Source organism: Callithrix jacchus, chromosome 15, assembly GCF_049354715.1.
Source record: "Callithrix jacchus isolate 240 chromosome 15, calJac240_pri, whole genome shotgun sequence".
In the NCBI taxonomy this organism is placed as follows: domain Eukaryota; kingdom Metazoa; phylum Chordata; class Mammalia; order Primates; family Cebidae; genus Callithrix; species Callithrix jacchus.
In genome coordinates, this window is record NC_133516.1 from 78,347,837 (window position 1) to 78,373,720 (window position 25,884).

The window sequence follows — 25,884 nt, forward strand, 5'->3', positions numbered from 1 at the left end:
AAGGAAGACACTGCTAGGGCTCTTTGTATATACCATGCTGCCTGCCTCAGGACACCTTGGAGATTTCACAGCAGGGAAAACATTCTAGCTAACTAGCTGTTCTGGAAAGCTACCTCTTCTTGAGAAGAGGGTCACTTTCCCCCTGTCTTTTGTATTACTGCTAATTGTGCAAGTCCAGATTGTACAGCCTGGCATTGTTAAAAAAAGGCATGGGCTGGCTGGGCGTGGTGGCTCACGCCTGTAATCCAAGCACTTTGGAGGCCAAGGCGGGCGGATCACCTGAGGTCGGGAGTTCAAGACCAGCCTGACCAACATGGTGAAACCCTATCTTTAAAAATAATAATAATAAGAAGAAGAAGAAGAAGGCCGGGCGCGGTGGCTCAAGCCTGTAATCCCAGCACTTTGGGAGGCCGAGGCGGGTGGATCATGAGGTCAAGAGATCGAGACCATCCTGGTCAACATGGTGAAACCCATCTCTACTAAAAATTACAAAAAATTAGCTGGGCACGGTGGCGTGTGCCTGTAATCCCAGCTACTCAGGAGGCTGAGGCAGGAGAATTGCCTGAACCCAGGGGGCAGAGGTTGCGGTGAGCCGAGATCATGCCATTGCACTCCAGCCTGGGTAACAAGAGCGAAACTCTGTCTCAAAAAAAAAAAAAAAAAAAAAGGCACGGACTTTGGAGACAGGCTGAGGTCATCGGTTTTGTTTAATGTGATTATATGTTAATTACTTAATAACAGATGCTCCACTATAACAAGGGGATAAATAATACCTTAAATGAAATTATGTACATCAAGTGCTTAGTACAATGCCCAACAAATAACAGGTACGCAATACCTATTTAAAGAAAGATTATCTAATTTTAATCATCTTCCTTCTGCTAAGCAGCCTTATTAGAGTGGCTTATCTCTAATCATTCATTTGGTAAAATTCTTCTTTCCTTTGTAATGAGACCAGAAAACTCACATGCTTTACAAAATAGCCCAACTGGGGCCTTTGTCGTTATTTTCCTGTATTTATGCATATCACTTTGAACATGCATGGTTTCTGTGTGTTCTTCCCTTATAGAGGAATCCGTATAAGCCCTTTGGAAGAAAGATGTGGTTTCCTTCTTTGTTTCCCCTTTGCAAATCAAGTGCCCACTTATACCACCCAAGTTTTGCACAAAGTGGGCTGCAGAAAACCCTTGTGATGCCAAGTTCTGGGCTAAGTGTCCCAACTCGGGCCACTGCAATGCCCTCTGCTAGTCTCGAAAGACCACTTACACCTCTCCTTAGCCTGTCTTTAAATCAGTGGTTCTCAACACCTGACCCGGGCAGCCTTAAAAATACAAGAGGCCAATACCTGGGCCTCATGCCTAGAGTTTCTTTTTTAAATGGTGTGAAGTGGGGCCCGGGCATTGGGATTTTAACTCTCTAAAGTGAGTCAACATGCAGCCTTGTTAATAATGAACCTGATGAAAGCCCCCCTCTATCCCAGGGAACTGATCTTGAATAAACCAACTTCCTGCCTCAGAGGCTTTTCTGGGGTGAGGTAGGGGAGTGGATTAGAACATCTGGTAGGAGCTACACTTAAAAGAGTCCTCTGTGTGAAAAGATTTTCAAAGCATGGCATGAGGGAAGGATGGGAAGCGTTGCTCCCCTTGAGCTATTAAATCAACTATGAGGAGCACTGCACCACCTGTAGGGGACGCTAAAGAGGCCAAAGATTTCTCTTTCTGGTTTAGATGAGGCAGAGAGAATAGCATCCCAGTTAGTCATTTGACCATCAAAGAAAAGAATAATATTTTCTAAATGTTAATGGTGGTTACCTCAGGGTGGTAGGATTAAGGGTGGCTTCCTCTCCATTCAAAAAACATTAACAGAACTTGTCTTCTGCTCTAAGATCTGTGTACAGTTCTGTGGATAGAGAAATACTAAGACACAGGCTCTACCCTTGGGATTTATAAAACATCTTAATTTGGGGGTGACTGTTTTTTCCTTTCTTTTCTTATGTGGGCTTCCCAAATATTCTGCAGTCAGCATGTTTCACTTTCTTAATAATTATATATATATATATATATATATTTTTTTTTTATTGCATTTTAGGTTTTGGGGTACATGTACAGAACATGCAAGATAGTTGCATAGGTACGCACATGGCAGTGTGTTTTGCTGCCTTCCTCCCCTTCACCCATTAATAATTATTTTTGAAGGAAAATGGCACAGTCAGACCCACTAGGCGGTAAGCTCTTTAAAGACAGGGACTATTTGTCTGTCATTCACCTCTGTACCTCAGGCCCCTAGCCCAGGGTCTGTCACACAATGGTATTTAATAAACGCTGGTGAATACATATTTGACCTTTGACTTCATTTCAGACCTTCCAAGAATTTAGGACTGGTTCATAAATAGAACCTCAGAATAGGACCAAGAGGACCAATGTTATTAGTCATATACTCAGAAGACCCACTTCTGGGTATATGACCAATAATACTTGACTAGAGCTTGTTGGCAAACACAGACAGATGCAAACTTTTAGAAAATGATTTAAAAACAACAGAATCCGTAGCTTCTGAGAGGACATTCTTAGCAGCACGCTGCGCAGAAGAGAGCGGAAGCTCAGGGAGCAGAGAGAGCATGTAGTACCCAGACTCAAAGACCGACACACTCTCTTGCCTTGGACAACATCCTTAAGCAACTCCTGCCTCAGTTTTATCTGTGAATTGAGGATTAAAAATGTCTGTGTGGAAGGGTTGTTTGATGTAAGGACTCAATTTACTTGATGAAGATGAACTGAGTTGACCTTGGTGACGTGGCGATGACCGGGTGGGGAGTAAGGCAGACGTGCTCACTACCCTCGGTGGCCAACAGTCTCGTGGGAAAGATGGAGTTCAACAACATTTGCATTTGATGCAGCGCCTGACAGATGTTAAACAAACATGGAACATTACACTCCACCTGCTGCCCCCCACTCCATCAGAAGGACTCGGGGTGGACATGATTTGATAATGCTGCTAACTTGGTTCAGTGGCCTGTATTTCCCATCATGATGGGAACCCACAAGGAAGTAGGGCATGGAGTTCATGGCAAGAGTCTCACAGAGGAGAAAGCTGACAAAATGGAAGAGACAAGTGCTTATATGTGATACAATTTTAAGTAGGGCTTCATAAACCTACACTGTGGCACTTATAAAACCTACACTTTTATAAGAAAACATGCCAAAGTGCTGCTTAAATAACTTCTTGCCTTACTCCTCTTTTTCATCACATAACCCCAACTGTGCTAAGTATATTATTAAACAGACACACTGTTTAAAAAAGCAAGTATCGGTCAGGCGTGGTGGCTCACACCTGTAATACCAACACTGTGGGAGGCTGAGGTGGGTGGATCAGTTGAGGTCAGGAGTCCGAGACCAGCCTGGCCAACATGGTGAAATCCTGTTTCTACTAAAAATATAAAAATTAGCCAGGCGTGATGGCAGGAGCCTGTAATCCCAGCTACTCAGGAGGCTGAGGCACAAGAATCACTTGAACCCAGGAGGTGGAGCTTGCAGTGAGCCAAGGTTGTGCCACTGCACTCCAGCCTAGGTGACAGAGACCCTGTCTCAATAAAATAATAAAATAAAATAAAATGCAAATATTGGCCAGACGCAGTGGCTCCTGCCTGTAATCCTAGCACTTTGAGGTCAAGGTGGAAGGATTGCTTGAGACCAGGAGTTCAAGACCAGCCTGGGCAACACAATGTGTCACTAAGAAAATTTTTTTAATTAGCTGGGTGTGGTCCTAGCTACTTCAGAGACTGAGGCGGGATGATCACTTGAAACCAGGAGGTTGAGGCTGCAGTGAGCCACGATTCTGCCACTGCATTCCAGTCTGGGTGACAGAGGGAGATCCTGTCTAAAAAAAAAAAAAAAAAATCCTTTCTCTTTTTTTGAGACAGAGTCTTGCTTTTTTGCTCAGGCTGGAATGCAGTGGTGTGATCTCAGTTCACTGCAACCTCTGCCTCCTTGGTTCAAGCCATTCTTATGCCTCAGCTTCCTGGGAAGCTGGGACTATGGGCACACATCACCACACCCGGCCAATTTTTTGTATTTTTAGTAGAGATGGGGTTTCACTATGTTGGCCAGTCTGCTCTCAAACTCCTGACCTCAAGTGATCCGCCCACCTCGGCCTCCCAAAGTGCTGGAATCACAGGTGTGAGCCACCACACCTAGCCAAAAGCAAATATTCCTAATCTGAATGTAGTCCTTAGCAGAGACATTGGAGAGAAAGATTGCCAGTAAGTCTTCATTACAGGCTCTCCATCTGGAAGGGGGCTCATGGAAGTCTTTGGTCTTCATTCCTCCGCCTTTTGGCTGGCCCAGGTAAGGAGAGCCCACCTTGACAAAAGGTGTGGCTGATAATGGTAACAGCACCACTGATTTGGGTAGCATTATGTGGTTGGCATAAGCTACTCACAAAGTCCTTCATGTGCTCCTCCAAAACTTCCTCATGTGCAGAGCAAATGTTATGTATCCCCATTTCCTAGGTGAGATAGGGAAGTGAAGCGTTAAGATCACAGCAGCAGAGGACTGGATCTGAGAGCTCTTGAATTTTAGTCCACAGCGCCTTCCATCACAGCATTCAGCAAAGTGGGAGGGCCTTAGGAAAAGCATCGTGAAAGTTTGTCGTTGACATCAAAGGCCAATCTGCTTATCTTTGCTCTCCATCTCTTTCCCCATCCTATCACTACTCAGTCCTCTTCTTTAAAATCCTTCAGCAAGGACCAAGACCCTGGGCAAAGTCCACACTAATTTTTTTTTCTAACTTTGACTCTGGACTATGGCCATTAGAAGATTCCTCCCTCACTTTTTCTCTTTCTACTTTGAAGCAAATCAGAGTATGAACTGGAGGAGGATATCCTTCTCACACAGTAGACTACTTACCCATGTAATTGTCTATGGCTCCCTATGGACTACTGGGCCCATGAGGACAAGGACCATGTGGTTTTATTATTACTCTTTTATTATATTGTTAAATTTTTAATTTCTCTTTCTTTGAATTCTAATGGACCGCATTGTTTTGCTATGATTGTCTCCAAGCTCCAAGCTTAGCGTGATACCTAGCGCATATGTGTTCTGCTGATATTTGTCAAATCAATGAAAAGTGGTGGGATCATAATTTTGGGGAGGAGAGCTGAGAAAATGCCCTGCCATGAACTTGCCCAGGAATCTAATCAGTCGGTTAATGTCTGAGATGTAGCCAGTAGTGATCTTCCTCCTCTGCACTCTTCTAGGGGCTGGTACCTCTACATCTGTGACCACAAGCTGCCATGTGCCATAACGTCTTACTGAATTGTGTTTGCCCTACCAGACTTGTGAACCTTTTGAAGGTAGTAACTCTTTCCCATGTTTTATATACCATCAGTCGTGGTGCTCAATAGAACATCTTGCATATAACAGAAAATAAAATATTTATTGAATCAAATTAATTGAGATCACTCAATTAGTGGACTAGAAATTACCTTTCCTCACCACTTTGCCTAGCAGTCATTGCTGGTGCATGACTGAGGGCTCTATTACAAGACGCACCTTTTTCTTGAAATGTAATGTTTCCCTTTCTTAGAAACAGGTTGGAATTAATGTAAAGTGGTAGATGGGAAGGAGAAGAGAGCTGGAATCCAAAATAGTGGTCGTGGGCTTGGTATGGTGGCTCACACCTATAATCCCAGCACTTTGGGAGGCTGAGGCAGGATGATCACTTGAGTTTGGTTCAAGACCAGCCTGGGGAACACAGTGAGACCTCATCTTTACTAAAAGATAAAAAAACAAATTAGCTAGGTGTGGTGGTGCACAGCTACTCAGGAAGCTGAGGTGAAGGACTGCCTGAGCCCAGGAAGTTGTGGCTGCAGCTAGCCAAGAAAGTGCCATTGTATTTCAGCCTGGGTGACAGTGTGTCCCTGTCAAACACACACACACACGAGACGAAATAGTGGTCGTAGAGGAAAGATGACATTGTTCATATAAAATGCACATGTTCTCTCTCAGTGAGAGAATGCTGGGCCAAGTCCAAGACAGAGCTGGTGTAGACACCGTGGAAAAGAACTATAGGTTCCTAAAGCTGGTTTTATTTGACCAGCAGAGGGCGGCAGGTGGCAGCGCTTCCTCCCAGGTGAGAACGAGACCCACCACAATGTGATCCATCAGCAACTTCGTTTTCTTCTGGAGAGAAATCCAATCATTTTATTGTTTTTTCTTCAAAATGGCTGGGCAGTGAGGTAAGAAGAAAGAGTTACAGCTTAATAGCAACCAGCACTGAGTACTATAAGCTGAGCTTTGAGGAAATCTTGCGTCTATTTTCCTTGTCAGCCAATGTCTGACTGATTTTAAGACTTAAGAGTGAGGGTGAAATTCTGTCTAGAAAATGAGTTGTTAACCGATTCCAGAAGAAAGACCTCCACCCCATGTTTTCCAAATTCCTCATCATCAGTCGCAAAACATAGCTCAAAACTACGTATTGAGAACACCGAAGGAATAAAAATGGTCAAATAAACATAAATCAAATGCCCTAAACCCAGCTCATAGCTACCCAGAATATATTTATATATTGTTTCCTCTTTTTATTTCTTTTACACTTGTTTCATACGAACCTGTATTCAGAGTAGGCAGGAAAGGAATTTTAGACAATGAGATCTGGCAATAAAATAAAGATATAAGAAAAACTATTTTTAAGAATTTAGGTATAATATTATGGTTTGCAGGTTTAATCCTTTGTGTTTTCAATCTGGCCAAACTGGACACGAATTTCTAAATTTTTAGAAAACATTCCTACCTCAGCTTTTTTAAAAAAAATTTATTTTAGTTTTTAATTTTTTAGAGAGGGTCTCAAGCTGTTGCTCAGGCTGGGGTGCAGTGGTGCAATCACCACTCACTGTAGCTGCAAATTCCTAGGCTGAAGTGATCCTCCTGCCTCAGACTCCCCAAGGAGCTGGGACTACAGGTGCACACAGTCACCTGACTAATTTTTTTCTGTTCTTTCTAAAGATGGGGTCTTGCCATGTTGCCCAGCTGGTCTTGAACTCTGGGTCTCAAGCAATCCTCCTGCCTTGGCCTTCCAATGTGCTGGGATTATAGGTATGAGCCACTGCACCCAGACCCCTGCTCATTTCTGAATGAACATAAGACAAGCTATAATTTACAAAAAATGTAAATGCAACATAATCCCAATCAGCGAAAGACTTATCTCTGTCATCTAGTTCCTTTCTCCTCAAGTATTTTCACTCAGTTCTAAATGTTTTTCTTCAACTATGATTTTTTTTTTTTTTTTTTGAGACAGAGTTTCACTCTTGTCACCCGGACTGGAGTGCAATGGCATGATCTTGCATTGCCTCATCAGAGGCATTCTCAAGAAGAATGAGGGATTCTTCTGCCTCATCCTGCTGAGTAGCTGGTATTACAGGCATGCACCACCATGCCCAGCTAATTTTGTATTTTTTAGTAGAGATGGGGTTTCTCCATGTTGGTCAGGCTGGTCTCAAACTCCCAACCTCAGGTGATCCACCCACCTTTGCCTCCTGAAGTTCTGAGATTTCAGACGCATTGGTCTCCAGGAGTTAGGAAGGAACTGGAGGTGGGGGGCCGAGGAGGATGCAATGGTGGAGTTACAGTTTCTCCTTTTAAAATCACATTTCCAACCTATGCCATGATCTTGACTTTAGATAATGTCTTTATGTGTGAGTGTTTTGGAGTCTCATCCCTTAATTATTTGACCCTGATAATTCTCCCCAATCTCCTAAACTCCCTGAGTCCTTGGAGCTATATAACAGATCACAATTTGTTCTGAGGACCCAGTGCCATGGCTCATGCCTGTAATCCCAGCACTTTGGGAGGCTAAGGTAGGAGGATCACTGGAGGCCAGGAGTTTGAGACCAGCCTGGACAACATAGGGATAACCCACCCCTAAAATTTTAAATATTAAATATTTAAATCTGGGCATGGTGTCATGTCCCTGTAGTCCCAGCTACTCAGGATGCTGAGGGTGGGAGGGTGGCTTGGAAGGTTAAGGCTGCAGTGATCTGAGATCATGCCACTGCACTCCAGCCTGGGTGACAGAGCAAGACCCTATCTCAAAAAAAAAAAAATAAGTCCCGCCAGTGTTTGCATAGGTGCTGGTTATCTTCCTGAAGCACAGGATGAATCATATAGACTCTGCTTAAAACCTACGGCTGCTCCTTGCAGTCCATGGATCAGGCCCTGGCTTCCTAGCAGGCCCTTCTAGCCCTTTGTTGTCTGTCTGGTCTCAACCCATCTGCCAGGCTTTGTCCCTACAGCTCTTCCTACATAGCTAACCCCAGGTACCCAGACCATATACCTGCTCAGCATGCGCTAGGCACCCCCCACCTCAGGGCTTTTGTTCATGCTCTCTCCTCACCCTCTCCCTTCTCTAAGACTTGCCTACATCCTATTAGTTCATCCAACCCACACACTGCCACCCAGTGAATCAATGACCACACTCATAAGCTCCCTGGGAGACAAGCTACCTAAGAATACATAGCCTTGGGAAAGTCACTTAACCTTACCATACTCCAGTTTTCTCATCTATAAAGTGGGAATAATGGAATAGTACCTATGTGATGATGTTGTTGGGAGCTCAGGACAGAGCCAGTTACACAGGAAAGACTGCTAACTGCTAGCTACCATTATTGTGAGCCCAGTGCCTGAGTGGGTGCATAAATATCCACAGAATGAATAAAGGGCTCCGGGCAGGATTAATCAGTCCCTCACCATGACTGTTAGAGCAAGTTTTAAAGTCTGCTATGCAACATGGGTATTTAATTATACCTGCCTCCTTCTTATGCTTCTTAAGCATGGGAACCAATCTCACATTGCGAGTTAGCCCTCCATAATACTCACTGCAATTCCTTGTGTTAATCAAATTGTGTGAAATTGAACTGACTAGGAACTCAAATTGAGTAAGCCTACAGATGATCTTTGACAGCATGGGGGTGGGGCTGGGGGGTGATGGTCTTTGCTCCTCCATTAGCAGGCTCTTAGAGCAATTTCTGAGTCAATGAATGGCACCTTGTAATCTCATTAGTGTACAACATAAATGAAATGGATTAGGCTCCCAGTCTAGGGTGAGGGTGCCACAGAACACGCACGACAGGGTGTGCTAAGTGACTGTGTTGGCCTGAGAAACCAGTTCAGACGTTTCCAACCCATGTAATTGGACTTCCTTTCTTGGATGCTCTGGCCGGGCTCTTGAGTCATTGAGAAAGCGCGTGGGTGAGGCCAGGCAATTATCCCAATAGTCAAGGGATTTGAAAAGTTGAAGAAATTCTCCTAAAACAGATGTGGAAAAGAGGGCCTGAGGCTGACCCTTGTTAAGAACGTACTTGATGGGAGGCTGAGGCAGGAGAAATGCCTGAACCCAGGAGGCAGAGACTGCGGTGAGCCAAGATCGCGCCATTGCACTCCAGCCTGGGTAACAAGAGCGAAACTCCGTCTCAAAAAAAAAAAGAACGTACTTGAGCCAGAGTGAGTGGACTTTGTCCATAGCACATGCTCAGTATGGTCTCTCAAAGCACCACCATCAAGACCTACTCTTTTTATTGGTTGTATAACCTTGACCTCCCTGAACCTGTTTTCTGTAGGAGGGTGAGAAACTCCACCCTACTTACTTCACAGGGCAGTTGCAAGGAACAAAAAGCATAATAGATGTGGATCTGCTGTGGAAGATCTTATAATTCTCCTAGGAGAGGGAAGCAGCTGCTAAGCTCAGCTCCCTTCTCTTGGTGGTGGAATATAAATCAGTGCATGGAGAGTCAGAACAAAGCCAAGCAGAAGTCTTCAAGCCACACCATTCAGATACATTACAAAGAAAATATTTTGTAAAAATAAAATGACAGGAATGCGATGCTTCACTTTCTTTTCCTCCAAAGGGTTCTTTTCATGAAAAAATTCTTTTTATAAAATGCAGAAGCAGGCATCAGTGGAAATACACTGGGGATGCCAGGAGGTCGGTCACCTGGCTGGGGGTGGAAAAGTTTCCTTCAATCTGTCTTTTGAAGCTCTGGGATAAGGAGGCCAGAGCAGCTGATGTAGTGATGGGGGGCAGAGAGGTGCAGGGAGCCGGCTGGCTCTTCAGAGCTGAAGATAAGGTGGCTGGGGAACTGTGGGTTTGGGGAAGGAAAAAAGGGCCAGCTCTGGCTGCACCAACTTTCTGGAGCCAGGAGTGGACATTTCAGTTGAGTCTCAGGAGAAAATCTGCCCAGGCCTTTCCTGGAACACCCTCTGAAAAGTGAATTTCTGGGTAAGGCACAGAATCTTCCATTTCTTCTTCTGTTGTGATCTCAATGTTTTCAAAGTTGGAAGTGCCAGAGATCAAAGTCCTTTGCTAGCACCCTTAGACTTGCATGGTGCTCAAAGGGTTACATATCACTGCATAAACACCTGTATACTTGGAGCTGTACAACTTTCCAGGGGATCTTGAGGCTTAGAAAGGCTAACTGGCCCACATTAACATAGCCGGTTGTGTCCAAACTAGAGTCCAGGTTTTTGACTTCGGTTCCAGTTTTTCATGTGATATGGCCTTTGTGTGATTTTTGTTTAAATTACACTTCAGCCTTGGAAAGCCAAGATGGGCAGAAATGATATTCCTTTTTATTGAGCTGGAAAATGGAATGACACACTTATGCAGAAAAATTGGCACTAAGAGACAGGTCTCCTCAACTGCCAAGATCTGTGTTTTAGATTAAAACCAACCTGGAGATGGGGCACTCCAAGTTGCTGCAGGATGATATAGGTGGGGGAATAGTAACCAGGAAAACCAGAAGCTGCTTCAGAAACTAGAGCACCTTCTAGTTTTCAAACAGAAAAGCACAAGTTCCTGCGGCTCTGTTAAAGGTGAAGGGGCTGCAGGGATGGAGAGGAATAGGGCTTTCGTTTAGTGGTTCACTAAAGGATTTGTCTGCGATGATGTAAACGTTCTGGATATGGATGGTGGTGATGGCGGTACAACATCGTGAAGAGACTTAATGCCATTGAATCGCATACTTAAAAACGGTTGAAATTGTAAATTTTTGTTATGTATATTTTACTACAACAACAACAACAACAAAATAAATGAAGAGATTAATTAAATGTTTCCAAGGTTCCGTTGATTTCCATTTTTACTCCAATGGAAAATTTCCTCCAAAATCAGCTTCACCTTCCCAAGTGCTTTCTCTCTCTCATCTTTCAGAGCCCTCTCCTAGAAGATCCCAACACTGTTTTTGACTCCCTGAGATAAATATCTGGTGGTTGGTATATAACCGAGGATAATGTCTGCACTTAGTCTGTGTTGTGGATGAGACCAATACCACGTTGAATGGCTGGGGCAGAGGCGAAGTCTTTTTGAAATGACTTCTTACTCTGATGAATTGACTTTCTCTGCTACAAGAGGTATTGGGTTTTGTTTTGCTTTGGTTAAAATACATGTAATTACTTGAGCGTGGTGTAAAAACGGGCTGAGAATCCTTATCCTTGAAGGCCTAAGTCACAGAGGCTAGTTCATGTCTTTCAACCCCATCCTGTGATGCAAGGCAGGTGGCAGTTCTGGGGCTGGGGGGGCAGGTGCAAAAACACAAGCAAGCATTGACACAGTCCTCAGACAAGTTTTCAGAGGTGGAAACCTGTCTCACCTGGGTCCTAGGAAAAATCTAGTATAGCCCAGAAGCTGATCCTGAACACGTGGGCCTGGATCCAGCCTGGGGTGTCAGTGCAGACACCGGGCCAGAAGCAAGACTGAAGAAGCTGATGGGCAGGCACGTGGTTCTCAGCCCTACAAAAGGCACTCGGCAGTCTAACCTGTACTGGAAAAAAATGAATTACTATTAACCTGTTCCTAAGGCACCCTTGTGCTTGGTTTTCAGCTTGGTTTGACCCTTCTTCCATGTAGATACATCTCTTTAATGTATGATGCCCCCCTTTCACCCCTACCCAAAAGTTCAATCAGTGCAAGGTAAATAAGTAAGCCCAACTATGGATGATACTCATCATTTTTAGCACTTTTCTCCATGAGGTACAGTCACAGATCATCAGGAAACTTGGCCACGAGGGGATGGCACAGACCTAGAGCCAGTCTTGCAATGGTGCTGGTGTGGCATGTACTGCTGGAGTTGGGGATTGTACTTGAAAACATTCAGAAGCCGGGGAAGGAAAAGGATGTTAACATTAGAGCAGAATTACTTCCCTTTACATAATTGGGTATTCTTGGAAAGCTTTATAAATCTGATTCCTAGGATTCAAGGTGCTTTATTTTCCTCTTAATTAGCTTTCAAGGATGTGCCTATATATCTCTCCAAAACACCATGGTGGGACAAATGCCAGCCTGAAGGTTGCAAGCAGCCAGTGTGTAAGTAAAGACCCCAGGAGACTTCCCTTAAAGGAACTGTTCAGTCTACCCACTGAGAAAAAGTAAAGAATGTTTTGGTGACATCATTTCCCATGCAGGCAGGAGATAACAGCCTGTACATAGCTAGGACTGGGATCAACAGGCTGACCTCAGGTTAAGGAGAGTCAGTCAGTGGGGCAGGATTTAACATCTAGCACAGGGTGAACACACAGGGTGCATGGTCCCATTAGGTCAGCTGGGGTTCCAGGAATGGAGGCACTCTCAGCACAGGGTTCAGCTCACTAAGGGTACTGGACACACTCCCAGAGAGACAATGCCAGTTGCAGCATCAAGTTCAGAAGACAAGGGTGAGGTTGGGTGCCAGGCTGGGTCTGGAAATGATGCCCCAAATGATCACTTTAGTAGTAAGAGGCCTTCAAGTAGTGGCCCGCCCACCTGTATTTCAATCTGGATCTTTAAGGTAGCCTCTCTCTTCAGTATGCACTCCTGGCCGTTTTCTTCTTCTGCAGTGTACGTTGCAGTAAGATTCTACTTACATAGGCCTTGAGAACATTCTCAACTCATGTTGAACAGGTTGACTTTCTGTATCTTATTTATTTGTCTCTGAAAATGCCAAACTAGCAGGGCCAAGATGCCTGCTTTCCCTCTGGACTTGTTCATGTGCTCAAAATTAATTTGAAGCTGGCAACACATTCATAGAATCACTGAAGTTTAGGTCAGGTGCAGTGGCTCCCAGCACTCTGGGAGGCCAAGGCAGGCAGAGTTCAAGGCAAGCCTGGGCAACATAATGAAACCTTATCTCTATCCAAATTACAAAAATTAGTTGGGCATGGTGGTATGCACCTGAGGTCCCAACTACTCAGAAGGCTGAGGCAGGAGGATCCCTTGGGCCAGGGAAGCAGAGGTTGCAGTGAGCTGAGGTCCTACCATTGCACTCCAGCCTGCGTGACAGAGACTCTACATTAAAGAAAAACCCAAAAGACAATCACTGAAGTTTAGAAGGCTGTATATGGAACACATAAGGGCTGCATACACATGTACTGGGGATATTTGCAACTTCCAACAACATAACATGCCTCCTTGAGGTTCCAGCTACTTGAAAGTTTGTGCCTAAAGGAAAATTTGTGTCTCAACTCCTGTATTTGAAAACTTTTTGGACATGCATCAACACAATGTTTGGTTTTCCTCTGTTCGGCATGAATACACTAATGTCTTTGTTCATGCACTCCTTAGCACCTCCTGAGGACCCATCCCACGCAGCCCATGCAAAGGACTAAAAACCTTAGACAAATAAGAACCTTTAAAACGTGTTCAATTAGCAAAGTAAAGATGCGTACGTGCACACACATGCTTTTAATCTAAGTGCAGAATAGAGCCTTCAATTTTCTTAATGTGCGCTGCTAACCTGGCCCCACATCCCTCTGTGCCATTTCTCCCTACAGAGTGGGTACACCACTCTTCTCCCCCAGTCCACGAGAACTGGACAAGGGCCTAAATTGTTTCCTGGAACACAGATACCTGGCTTTTCCCTTGCCTCTGTCTGGCCTTCTGCTACTTGCAGCTGACGTCTATAATATGTGCTGGCAACACTTAGGTCTGGGCATACAGGTGCCATCCGGCATCTAAAAGCTGACAGGTGTGAGCTCCAGATTAGCAGGTGCTTATCCTATGAAATGCAAGGAAAACAGAGCCTGACATTTCCCCTGGCTTCCTTGTTCTCCAAGATACATTTAGGCTAGAAATGCCACATCCACTTTCTCCCATAGTGGAGTATATATTGAGCCACACCTACAGATTGATCTCTGTGACAATACTCACATTCACAGGGTACTATTCTATCCTGGGAGAACTCCCACTGTCAACTGCTTGCCTTGGGCCTGATTCAACTCAGTTGGCTCCCTCTGCAGCTGACTTACCAGTTTTTAGGTCTCATGGTCTCTCTTGGGTTTTGTGGTGGCTGAAATAACATGGTGCTGGATTTCTTTGGGATTAGGTCAAATTAGAATAAGAATAAAAGTCCATTTAATTAAGTGAAATGTTTGGGACTATACAAAGAAAAAGTTTTTCTAAGAAATGTTGTCTATTTTGAACTTAAATCTCTAAATTGTACCCATTACCGGGAATGGAGGCATAGATTTGGAGAAAAACATCACAATTTACTCTGAATGATAAAGTGGCAAGGAAAGTCAGCTCCAGGTTTGCCCTCATTGTCTAGGGTCTGTAAATTTATCATGGTTGTCAGTCAGTGGCAAACCACGTAAGAGCCATGTTTCTGTAACCCAACAGACTGGGAGTTGGAAGTGGAATGGGTATTCTTGTTGATACAGGCATTGGGTCCACTCCCACATCCCTGTAAACCTGGAGCATGAGAAAAGTCCCCTGGGCAGTGTTTTCATCTCACAGTCTCTGGAGAGGCCTCTGCCATGGCTCCAGGAGATGGGCCCTCCCCAGGGCTTCTTTCCCTTCACATGGTGGGCACAGCCACTGCTCACCGGCCCAGCACTGGGCTGAAGTGTGCTCTGGAGTTGCTACAATCACACCTCATTTGCTATAAATCAGCTCTACATAACAACCAGGTGCCATAATTCACCGATTATTTTGCTGGAACATTAACGGGGGGATAGAACCTAGTAGAAGAGCAAGATGAAGAGAATAAAGGGGGAAAGAAGAAGGGGAGAAGGGAAAACAAAAGAGGGAGAAACTAAACACGAAATGAGTCCTTGTCACTTAGCTGGGACTCACACACTCTTGATAGCACTGTTTTCTATGAAAAAATGTGTTCTAAGTTTCAAATAATGAAATTGGATATTTTCTATATAAAGCCAAAGCTGCCAAAGGAGAAGATATTTAGCAAGCATTCAAGAGAACAAGTTTTTGTTTTTTTAAAAAAATCTAGGTAGAGTTTTCTACAAACATTGTTTTTGTTTGTTTCTTTTTTAGCTGGGATGGGATACCCAGAGACCCTCCCCCACAACATCACAATTTATCATTGAATGGCTGGTCATTTTAGCAAGGTCACTGTCATAGACATAGCGAAAAAGGCAATCACTGTAGGAAATAGGACAACAATAGCTGCTTCTACCTCCATGCTAGTATTAGGGTCAAGATCATCACACTCTGATTCCTCGGAACTGTTCGTCTCCTTGATTGGCAGCATGAGGAAGGGGGAAGAAAGAGAACACAGTTAGAACACAAGTAGCTTTTGCTAGAGAGAGAGGAGAACTTCAGAGAAGCATGGGCAATGGGATATTGGGCAGAGAATAAACCAGGTGTTTTTAAAGTGGGGGTGAGAATCACCAGGGGCAGCAGCATGCTCTTTTCAGGGAGAGAAGGCCAGGGTTGTGGACAACTTGCTTATCTCATGGGAAACAGCAATGGAAGCATAATGGAGCATGAGCCCTGTCAAATTTAAACTGTTGTCTTCTGTGAGGCTGGACTTCCCAGATGAGAGTGAAGGAGAGCATACAATTTCTTTTCCCCAAGAAGGATGTTAGACTGGGTTTTAGTTGTTCTTACTTTGCTCAGGAAGGGAAACAAAGTAGATGATCAGGCAGATGATCACACATTATAGCACAAATAGTGATATAATAATCAGTGTCTAATTTCCATTGTCCAGAGGCAGATTGTTCCGGAGGATCCAATTTAAAGAAAGCAGATGAAATTGTTTCAAGATGGGGGTAAATAAGAGTCTGCCAAGCTTAGAATTCATGAGTTCAAAGTAGTAGATGGATCATTATAAAGAAATAATTTGGGCCTCACCAGTGTGGCCCCTACTGTATCCATGCATAGGGAAAGGCAAGTAAAATGGCCTGAAGTTGACATTGTCTGAACTCTGGGGAAAAGAAATGAAACTTTACTAAGGACACAGTGGCCCTTAAATTCCAAACCTCAGCCTTCACAGGGTTGGGGGTTTGGAAGGCATCTCTAATCGCTTTAACCTGTGTGTATTCTCAAACCTAGGGTACCAAATGGCAGCTTTGAGAAATTTAATATGAATAAAGCATCTCACATTTTTGAGAATGCTGCAGATAATTTTGCTGTAAAACATCTGCACAGTACAAAGAGAAAGGTATAAAAGAAAAAAAAAAGGTACTTACTTGAATCGAAGTTGCCAGGAGAAATAAAAGATAAAAAATAAATTGATCTTGCATGCAAAATCCTGCTAAACTACTCCCCCTCTGGTCCCCATACTGGGGGAAAAAAAGTCCCATCCACCCAAATTGCCTTGTGAGAATGCTGCAGGGTGGGAGTAGATGACAGGTGGGGACGCAGCTCCGGAATACCTTACTCACTTTAACAGAGACTTTGTTGCCCAGAATATCCTTGGGTTTACGAGACCCTGTGGCTTCATTTTTACCCGTGTTCTCCACTTCCGCCCGCTTTCTCATGCGTAGAGTATGCCATGAACATGACTTCCTGTTGTACCAAAAAATGCACCAATCAAAATGGTAGGTCAGGGACAGTGATGTTGTGGGCAGGCTGGGCTCACCACCCTTGGGTGAGTCAGCAGGTGAGATGCTCCATCAAGCCCAGGCTTCAGAGGCCTCAAACCTGCACACCCATGGTGGCTGGCAGCTGACCTCGCCTCCAGCTGGAAGTGAGCGAGGATGAACTCTGACCTCTCCTGGTAGATGTGCAAGGCTGACTGCAGCATTTGAAGAAAATACGAATGCTAGGTTACTAAACTCTAACAAGGGAGTTTGTATACCATACCCATGACGCCTCACAGGACTGAGGAACTCCTCTTGTGAAAGGCATGGTGGATGGGTGAGGAAATGGGGTGAGGAGTAGAACAGGAAAGACAAGGGAAGTATATTCTAGAATGCATATGCTACTGCCACTTTCCCAGGACCAGACACAAAGACCCAAAAGGATGATGCTGAGAGTTCCACCTCATGATTTGTACTTGGGCAGGGCCCCTCCCAAACAATGCTGATCAGACAGAATTTTCTAAGGCACTTGCTTAATAAACAGTTGAGCACCACTCATTTATCTGGATATTTTAGGGCAAAGAATTTTTCAGTCTGTATTTTCCGTATCACTCAGTTTTTGTGAGTATATAGCTCTTTCAGCCTCTAGAGGTCCTTGAGCTTCCCTGTTAGGACAAGACCTAATGTGTACTCCCAGGGAGGAGAGAGCAGCAATGGCTTTTCGATAGGCCTTTCATCCTAACATTTTTCTTCCCATAAAGGGTCCTGGGAGCTACTTCTTCATAGACCTATGAAGACAGGCCCAGAGCAGAGCTCTTACACTCCGTAAATACCAGATCTCAAAGACAGAGGTACCAAAAGCCAAGTCACAAGCAGTGTCAGTGACCCTGAGCACGCACCATCAGTTTCAGGTGAGGTCACAAAGCTTGAATGAAGTTCTATTCACTGTCTGGAATAAGTGGTGGCTTCCCTTCAGTATCTCCTTGTCAAAGGTGGGCCTATGCAGAGAGGGCTGCATGAGATGAGCCTCCATTATGGGAGAGAGGCAGGGGAGATTTAGGAAGAAGGAAGCTGCTGCAAAATACAGAGCATCTCCACAATACTCCACATACATCAGGGTTTTAAGGATATTTTGAGAAAGGTGTTTCAAAAATATTTATCCCCTAACACAAAGGTTCAACCTTCTGAGCAGGAAAAAACAGTCACAGTAATATTTTTGAATCTTTTGGGAAAGTGGACTCCTTCAAAAGCCCAGATCTTCTCTTGAACCTCCTAACTAGCAGGCTCCCTACTGTCCCCTGCCTACCAGCACCTTGCTCCAACCACTGTATCTGAGTGAGAACCAGCCATAGAAGCTAATCTTAGATGGCATCAGCCTATTAACTTCACACTTTTCTAACTTTACTCCCAAATCCACGTCCCTGGCTCCTTCTGAGAACAACTCGAGTCAGGGAGATCCCTGCTGAAAGGACTCCCAGGGCAGGCAGCCCTGTGTATGTATGCATCCATGTGGGGTGTGTTTCTACATTTATTAAACTCTCTGGGTTATTTAATGTGCTTGGTGAAAAACTAGAAATATTAACAACATTTCATGTTCAGAAGAAAGATTCAAAGTAGCGTAAGTGGCAGGGCAGGCCTGGTTTCACACTCTTCTTCCAAGAAGAACTCGTCATCATGGTTTGGGGAGCTTTCATCTCTGGGTTGCAAGCCTGGGGACCGATGTGGACACAAGGTTTCAGTGACGTTTATCCTGTAGGCATCACAACCGACTCTGACCCCTGTGGTTATGGCAGGCCTTGGGGATCATGTGCTGAGTGTCCTCCACTGGTAAATACTGACAGTTTCTTTCCGCCCATCGCTCCCCTCCTCACACACCCCCAGCCTTTGTGTAAGAGCTGTTGACAAGAAACCAAAATGACCCATTTGTATTCCAGTCTGTTTTCTTTTGCCCAGCCTGACATCCTTTTATCTTCCCTCCCATGGAAGGTATGAATAAGTGGCCAACAGAACCAAAGGTAGGGAGGAAGAAGTGTTTAGTGCATGGATATTTAGATAATACATCATTAAGTATTAGCTCTGTAAGTCCCTGATTAATAAAAACTTCAGTGCTTTGAGGGCCTTTATCCCAAGGCTTCCTAAAAGGCACCCAAAACATGTGTACTTAGGATGACATGCATGGAGGCTATTGTGCCCTAGGGGCCACTACGAATCTTCGGTTGGCCCTGAAGTTACCTAGTGAGGCCAGGGGGATGTCAGTAGCTGCTATCTCCTGACCTAGAGAGAGGCCCAGCGCAGTGCAGTTCTGCTGGTGTCACTGCTCAGACAGCTTGTGGGAGCCCCCTGCACTCCTTCCATGGATGACCATGCAGCATGGAAGGCAGAAGAGAATGCCAGCCAAGCACTGCCTTCTACTCTGGTCATTAATGTACGTCAGCACCTCAGGGCTGCCCAGTTGCTGGGAACCAGTTGGAGAGCATCGAATCTGTACCTTCCCTCATCTCAGAGATTAGGGAAAACCAACAGGGGCTGTTTAGGAGGAAAGAGCAGGGTCAGAGCTTTAGCAACAAAGGCACTTGTTGTGTAGAAACAAAATGCCAACGCATTCACCCAAGCCCTAAAATACAGAAGTGGGAGGAGGGGGAACAAGAGGAGGAAAAGAAGAACTGTTTGCACATTTGAAAGTCCAACATTACTGAAATGGGGGAAAAAGGGTCAACTAGTCTTTAACTTCGTTAAAACATGCTCATGGTGAAAATTTATTTTACATATTTAAAATAGTACATTTAAACTGATTAGTTACATTACAGGTACAACGATGAGCATCGTGACGCCATCATATTGCACAACCTGACTTCATCCATACGGGTTTCTTTAAATAGTGCAAAATACTTTATACAGGAATGTGTTCGGAAAGGTCTTTGCAACCAAAATAAGGAAAAGAAATATCTTACAAACTACTATGAACATGTATTCAAGTGATGGGTGGGGGGAATTTTTAAAAAGTTACAATCTGTACAGAAGAATTGCCACAGACAACCAAAAGTTCCCTCCCTTCTGGGAGGAGCAGCGGGCCTCTGACCTTTACAGGTCTGGCATTTGTGCCACGGTAATATTTTGGTGTCAATCAAAAATACATATATATATCAGTTACTTAATACAATATAAATAGAAGTCCAGTCCAGTGAGTCCTGTGGTGGGTCAAATGTGGCAACAGAAGGCACATCTTTTGTCACCTAGGGTTTCAGTAGGGTTCTTTTCTTATGAGTGGGGGGAAAAAGAGGGAAAAAGATAAACAGAAAATTACAAAATAAAAGGAAATAAAAATCACTGCCACCACCAACAAAAAAACGGGACCACTCCAGCCTGGATGCCCCACGCTGCGCGTGGTTCCAGCACTCAAACACTGGTTCAGTGGCACTGTTGAGAACAAGCAGCAGTAATTCCCTACCGTGTGTTTGTACTTTTGTGTTTTTTTGTTTGTTTCTGAATATTTTTAATCCTCATACTCCTCTCCCAGGGAAGCCAACGAGGCACTTACTTGATGCTCCCGTCACTACTTTCTGCTGCTGTGGCTTTGGTGAGGGGTGCCAGGATGCTGCCTGGGACCCAGCCCTCGGCGGCGGGGGAATGGTCGCTGGCAGGCTGGTACACCAGACACATGTTCTGCTGGTTGACGGCGAGGACCTGGACCACCTCACCTTGGCTCACACAGATTTCATTCTCCTTCAGTGCATAGTAATCTTTGATCACGGCCATGGACGAGGTCCCATTGCAGCCTCCCAGGTCATTCTGCTGGGTGACAAGGGTGAAGGACACAAACACAAGGATGCTAGCTCACATGGGCTTGCTTTGCACCCTACCTGGTGGTTCAAGGCCAAATCTCCCACTAGCAGGGTAAGCAGGGTAAGCAGCAGGCAGCATTCTCTCTTGAGTAATGACATAATATTAATAAATGTGCTCTGAAAGTGTATTTTTTAATAGCAACCTTAAGTATCAACAATATTATCATCCAGGGTGAATATGCTCCAGCACAGAAAGAGGTATAAACATACCTTCGACCTGGAAGCCCCTTCCTAGCATACAACCTTCCAGCCAGCATTCTCTGACAAGTGAAAGGAAGAACCTAGCACTGGCATAGGGATACGTAAGCACCTGGGCAGAGTGAGGTCAGGACAAGGGTCATGTCAGGGGTTATCATCCTTCAGTGGAAAGAACATGGATCGTTTGATATTAAATTTTTTTCTTTTTGAAAATGTGTTGGCTTTACTGTATGTTCTGACCCTCTTTGAGACAAGACTAAGAATGATACCTCTGCCCAATTCAAAGGCAAGGCCAGGACCTACATGCACCCAACTTTCTGAAGGCACCAAGTACCGTCCCCTACTCATTAATACAAGAGATGCTGCCTATGATCTTTTCATGAGAGTCTGCAGCAGGGCAACTGCTTCTAGGCAGACTTGCAACTCCCTAGGAGGCCTGGCTGCCTCATAGAGCATAGTAAGAGCCAGAAATTCTTCAGTATATACATACACATTCTGTATGTATATACATACATAATCTTACATATAGTACATACATATTCTTACATATAGTATATACATATATATCCTGTATGTATATACATACAAATTCTTCAGCATATACTTTTTTTTTTTTTTTTTTTTGAGACAGAGTTTCGCTCTTGTTACGCAGGCTGGAGTGCAATGGCACGATCTCGGCTCACCGCAACCTCCGCCTCCTGGATTTAGGCAATTCTTCTGCCTCAGCCTCCTGAGTAGCTGGGACTACAGGCACGCACCACCATGCCCAGCTAATTGTTTATATTTTTAGTAGAGATGCGGTTTCACCTTGTTGACCAGGATGGTCTCAATCTCTTGACCTCGTGATCCACCCGCCTCGGCCTCCCAAAGTGCTGGGATTACAGGTGTGAGCCACCGCACCCAGCCCGCATATACTTTTTCTTTTTTTGAGACAGAGTCTTGCTACGTCACTGCTGAAGTGTAATGGCAGAGTTATAGCTCACTGTAGCCTCGACTTACCAGGCTCAAGTGATTCTCCTGCCTCAGTAGCTGGGACAACAGGTGTGTGCTACCACACCTGGCTAATTTTTTTAAAAAAGTTTTATTATAGACGAGTTCTCACCATATTTCCCAGGCTGCTCTTGAACTCTTGAGCTCAAGCCATCCTCCTGCCTTGGCCTCCCAAAGTGTTGGGGTTACAGGCGTGAGCCACCACATCTGGCCTGATATGTTCGACAAAATGCCAAAGGGATTTCAACTTACTCAAAAAGGCAGGGTTGTTTTGTAAGGTGGAAAATCATTTCCAGGTGATGTGATGAAACAAGTTGGTATAGTTACTCTAACACAGGATTGAACTTGAACATCAATCATTTTTTAAATATAACCAATATAACTAATAATTTTGGAGAGAAATAAAACTATGAAATTGGAACATGTAGCTAAAAAGTGTGTTTCTATTCATAGAGCCACTGAGGCCTAATGAGATTAAAAGAAGAAACTGAGAAACTGAGGCCTAATGAGATTAACCACCTTGCTAAGGTTCTAAAGCAAGTGAGGCAGAATTGGGAATCGAAGCCAGGTTTGCCTGATTCTAATCTAGCATTTTTCCATTTCTCTCCTGTTCTACCTACCTTGCAGGGGCAGAATAGCTGTGTAGACTAGGTGTATGGTTGAGTCTTTGACTCTCCTTATGGCGATGTTTGAATTGTAGATTATCTATGAAAAACATTTAATCTAAGCAGGACTTCTGCCATTCACACGCTGATGATTGACTTCCCTTCCACATCAGCCAATGGATGGTGAAGAGCTGTGAACTTCTTTCAGTAGGCGCTCAACGTAGATCATCAGTAGAAAGGGTGATCTCTTTTTAAGATGTCAAGCACCACAACAGTGGCTTTTAGATCAAGATGATCCACACCACAACTATTCTATTTAGCAAAAATCATCCATTTTTTTTATTGCCAGAGGGAACTGGTATAACTCACCCCATTTACAGGGAAAGAAAAACATAATTGAGACTAGACTGTACTTACTGGGCTGTTCCTGCTCAAAGAATCAGCAAGCAGTAAAAGATGCTACTTCCTGGCCGGGTGTGGTGGCTCAGGCCTGTAATCCCAGCACTTTGGGAGGCTGAGATGGGAATATCACTTGGGGCCAGGAATTTGTGATCAGCCTGGCCAACATGGTAAAACTCATCCCTACTAAAAAATATAAAAATTAGCCAGGTGTGATGGGGTGCCTGTAGTCCCAGCCACTTGGGAGGCTGAGGCAGGAGAATTTGATTGAACCTGGGAGGCAGAGGTTGCAGTGAGCTGAGATCACGCCACTGCACTCCAGCCCGGGTGACAGACTGAGACTCTGTCTCTTCCTAAAGTAACTCCTGGGGCTGTGCCCTCATAGTGGCAAGGATGGGAATAATGAGTTGTCACTTACCTTGCTGGCTTCGAACTTGTCCCCAGGCTGGTGGTATTCAAACCCTGGACTGCCATTGGAGGTAGGTATCTTCAGGGGTGGCAGAGGTGGGTTATAGCTGGAGCCCTTTGGGGGCTTCTCTGAGCTCACAGGAGCAGAGGAGTAGGGCCTGGGACTGGCTTGGGGAAGCCTGGCAGGTTGAGACCTCATCACAGCTGTGCTCCTTTCTTTCCGCTGATACTCAATGGGCGACTGCAGTGCTGTGGGATAACAGCAGGTGGTTACTCTAAGCTTTGGGAATCCCACAAGGATTTGGAGGTCTCTTAGGTTTAAGGCTTTGTGTTAGATGTCATGTGGATAAGTGAGAAAAACACTGCCCTTGTTTTTAAGGCAATGTGAGAACTAAGACATCTACCTAAATAATAAAAATTAAAAAAAAATAGTGCCATATGTGAGGCACTAAGTGTAGTGCAAAGAGAGAGAAGGCTCTTTAATATGTGCTTGGTGGTGGTGGTAACAAAAGAGCTTTGGAAGAGAGCTGTGGTCAGACTCTGGCACTTGGGCTGCAGGAAGGAAGCAGGTGTGATGTGTTGGTAAGGGAAACAGGAAGTCGTCAGAGTGCCTAGGGCCTTGGGTCTCCCTGGAGGAAGGGGAAACAAGAAGGGTCTGGGAAGCGGGAAGTGCCATGGTGTGAAAAGTCTAGAAAGTAAGGCCAGTGAGTCTAACCGAATGTCATGACCGAATTCTGAAGGTCATGAAAAGTAATTGGATTGAATGAACTTTAAAGTTTTAAATTCAGAGTCTATCATCAGAGCCACATTTGAGGAACACTGACCTTGCAGTGGTTAGGAGGAGGGACTGGAGAGGATGAGACAGAAGGCTTCTTGTCGAATTCAGAAGCTGTGGAATAGTAACAGCGAGAGGCAGAAGGGCTAGGAGAGCGGGACCAGGGGGATGTGGAATGGATGAGGGCATGGCGAGGTTGGGAGAGATGAGACTGTGACAGCCTAGGTAGGAAAAGCAATGCAAGGATCGAGGATGGCTCAGGTTTGGAGACTCAGAGGACAGTAGTCAGTGGAACTCAGAAGACAAGAGAACAAGATGATGTGAAGGGGAAGACTGGAGCTTTGTTTGGTTGCAAGGTCTGAGAACTAAAGAGGTAGTACCAGGCAAATGGCATACAGGTCCAATTCTTTAAGAATGACTTCCAGGGTTGGCCCAATTATGTCATTTTTATCAGTTTGCACTGTAAAAACTAAGTGCGTTAACAGTTGGGGCCCAGAGAACTTATCAATTATAAGAATATTTCTACTGTGATAGGTACATACCTCAATAGGACTTAACATAGGGTCACACTTCCATTCTGTTTGAGGTCTCAGAAGGAAAGGCTGGCTCTGAGATGCCTGCATACATCTCTGTAGGTAGAAGCCTGGCTCTGGTCCATCATCACATCCTTGTCTCTTGCATGTGTTAAAGTAACAACAGGCCTGCCAGAGCACAGCCTCTCTCACTGGGGAGCATTTTGTGGGCATTAAGTATTTAGGAGATAACCTAATTTAGTAATACAGTTGGTCCACTGTATCTGCGGGTTCCACAACTATGGATTCAACCAACTCTGGATTGAAAATTTATGGGAAGGGCCAGGGACAGTGACTCATGCCTATAAGCCCAGCACTTTGGAAGGCCAAGGTGGGTAGATCACTCAAGGCCAGGAGTTCAAGACCAGCCATGGCCAACATGGCAAAACCTTATCCCTACTAAAAATACAAAAATTAGCCAGGCATGGTGGCATACATTTGTAATCCTAGCTTCTCGAGAGGCTGAGGCACAAGACTCTTGAACCTGGGAAGTGGAGGTTTGCAGTGAACTGAGATCATGCCACTGCACTCTAACCTTGGCGCCAGAGTGAGACTCTGTCTCAAAAATAAATAAATAAATAAATAAATAAAATATATGGGGGGAGAAAGGATGGTTGTAGTCTGTCAATCCATAAACTGTTATCAGTATAACAACTATTTACACAGCATTTACATTATATTAGGTATTATAAACAATCTAGAGATGATTTAAATTATACAGGATGTACATGTACATAGATCATCATATGCAAACACAATGCCATTTTCCTTGAGGGACTTGAGCATCGACAGACTCTAGTATCCTCGGGAGGCCTTGGAACCAATTCCCTGTGGATACCAAGGGATGATGGTATCTCTGTGATTCACCGTAATTAGGAGAAAGTTCTCTTGGAACTACATAAAGGTCTCAGTCATTGACTATGCCTAAAGAAATACGGTTCCAAGTTCTAAGTACAAAGCAGAGTTATAAAGTAGGCTTTATCAAACTGATTTTATGGATCAATTCCCATCACATGGAATTGTGATATTACCTGGTTATTTACAATGATTGTGCTAAAACATTTGAAAAAAGTATGCCTTCTTAAATAAGCTAAATAGCCTGTATTCATTCACCAGCCTCAATTTGCATAGCTTAGTCTCAGAATCAAGAAAACTGTGCATCCCTACAGGGTTTGTTTTTTTGGCTGATCTATACAGTGTCTTATGTCTGATCCTGTTTCTTTCTTCACTTTGGTTGCTAGGGATATCATAGTTAAATAAATGAGTGCCCTAACACTAGCATGTATACTGTATTCTGTGGTTCAAAACCTTAAT

General features: G+C 44.4%; 1 protein-coding gene across 42 annotated transcripts in view; it reads right to left on the reverse strand.

The window, feature by feature from the left end:
- KALRN (kalirin RhoGEF kinase) overlaps positions 1 to 25,884 on the reverse strand; it is a 659,576-nt gene that overhangs the window by 29,315 nt on the left and 604,377 nt on the right. For 13 of the 42 annotated variants that reach the window (XM_078351911.1, XM_035274787.3, XM_035274786.3 and 10 more), the window contains 4 exons: positions 23,234 to 23,472; positions 20,320 to 20,573; positions 16,644 to 16,767; positions 15,434 to 15,493 (listed from right to left, as the gene is read on the reverse strand). In XM_078351911.1, the coding sequence (XP_078208037.1) occupies positions 15,434 to 15,493; positions 16,644 to 16,767; positions 20,320 to 20,573; positions 23,234 to 23,472 (677 nt within the window). Of the gene's footprint in view, positions 1 to 5,410; positions 6,224 to 15,433; positions 15,494 to 16,643; positions 16,768 to 18,292; positions 18,491 to 19,509; positions 20,039 to 20,176; positions 20,574 to 23,233; positions 23,473 to 25,884 lie in introns of those variants that run through there. The other 29 variants (XM_078351912.1, XM_078351910.1, XM_035274785.3 and 26 more) reach the window with 12 other exon arrangements.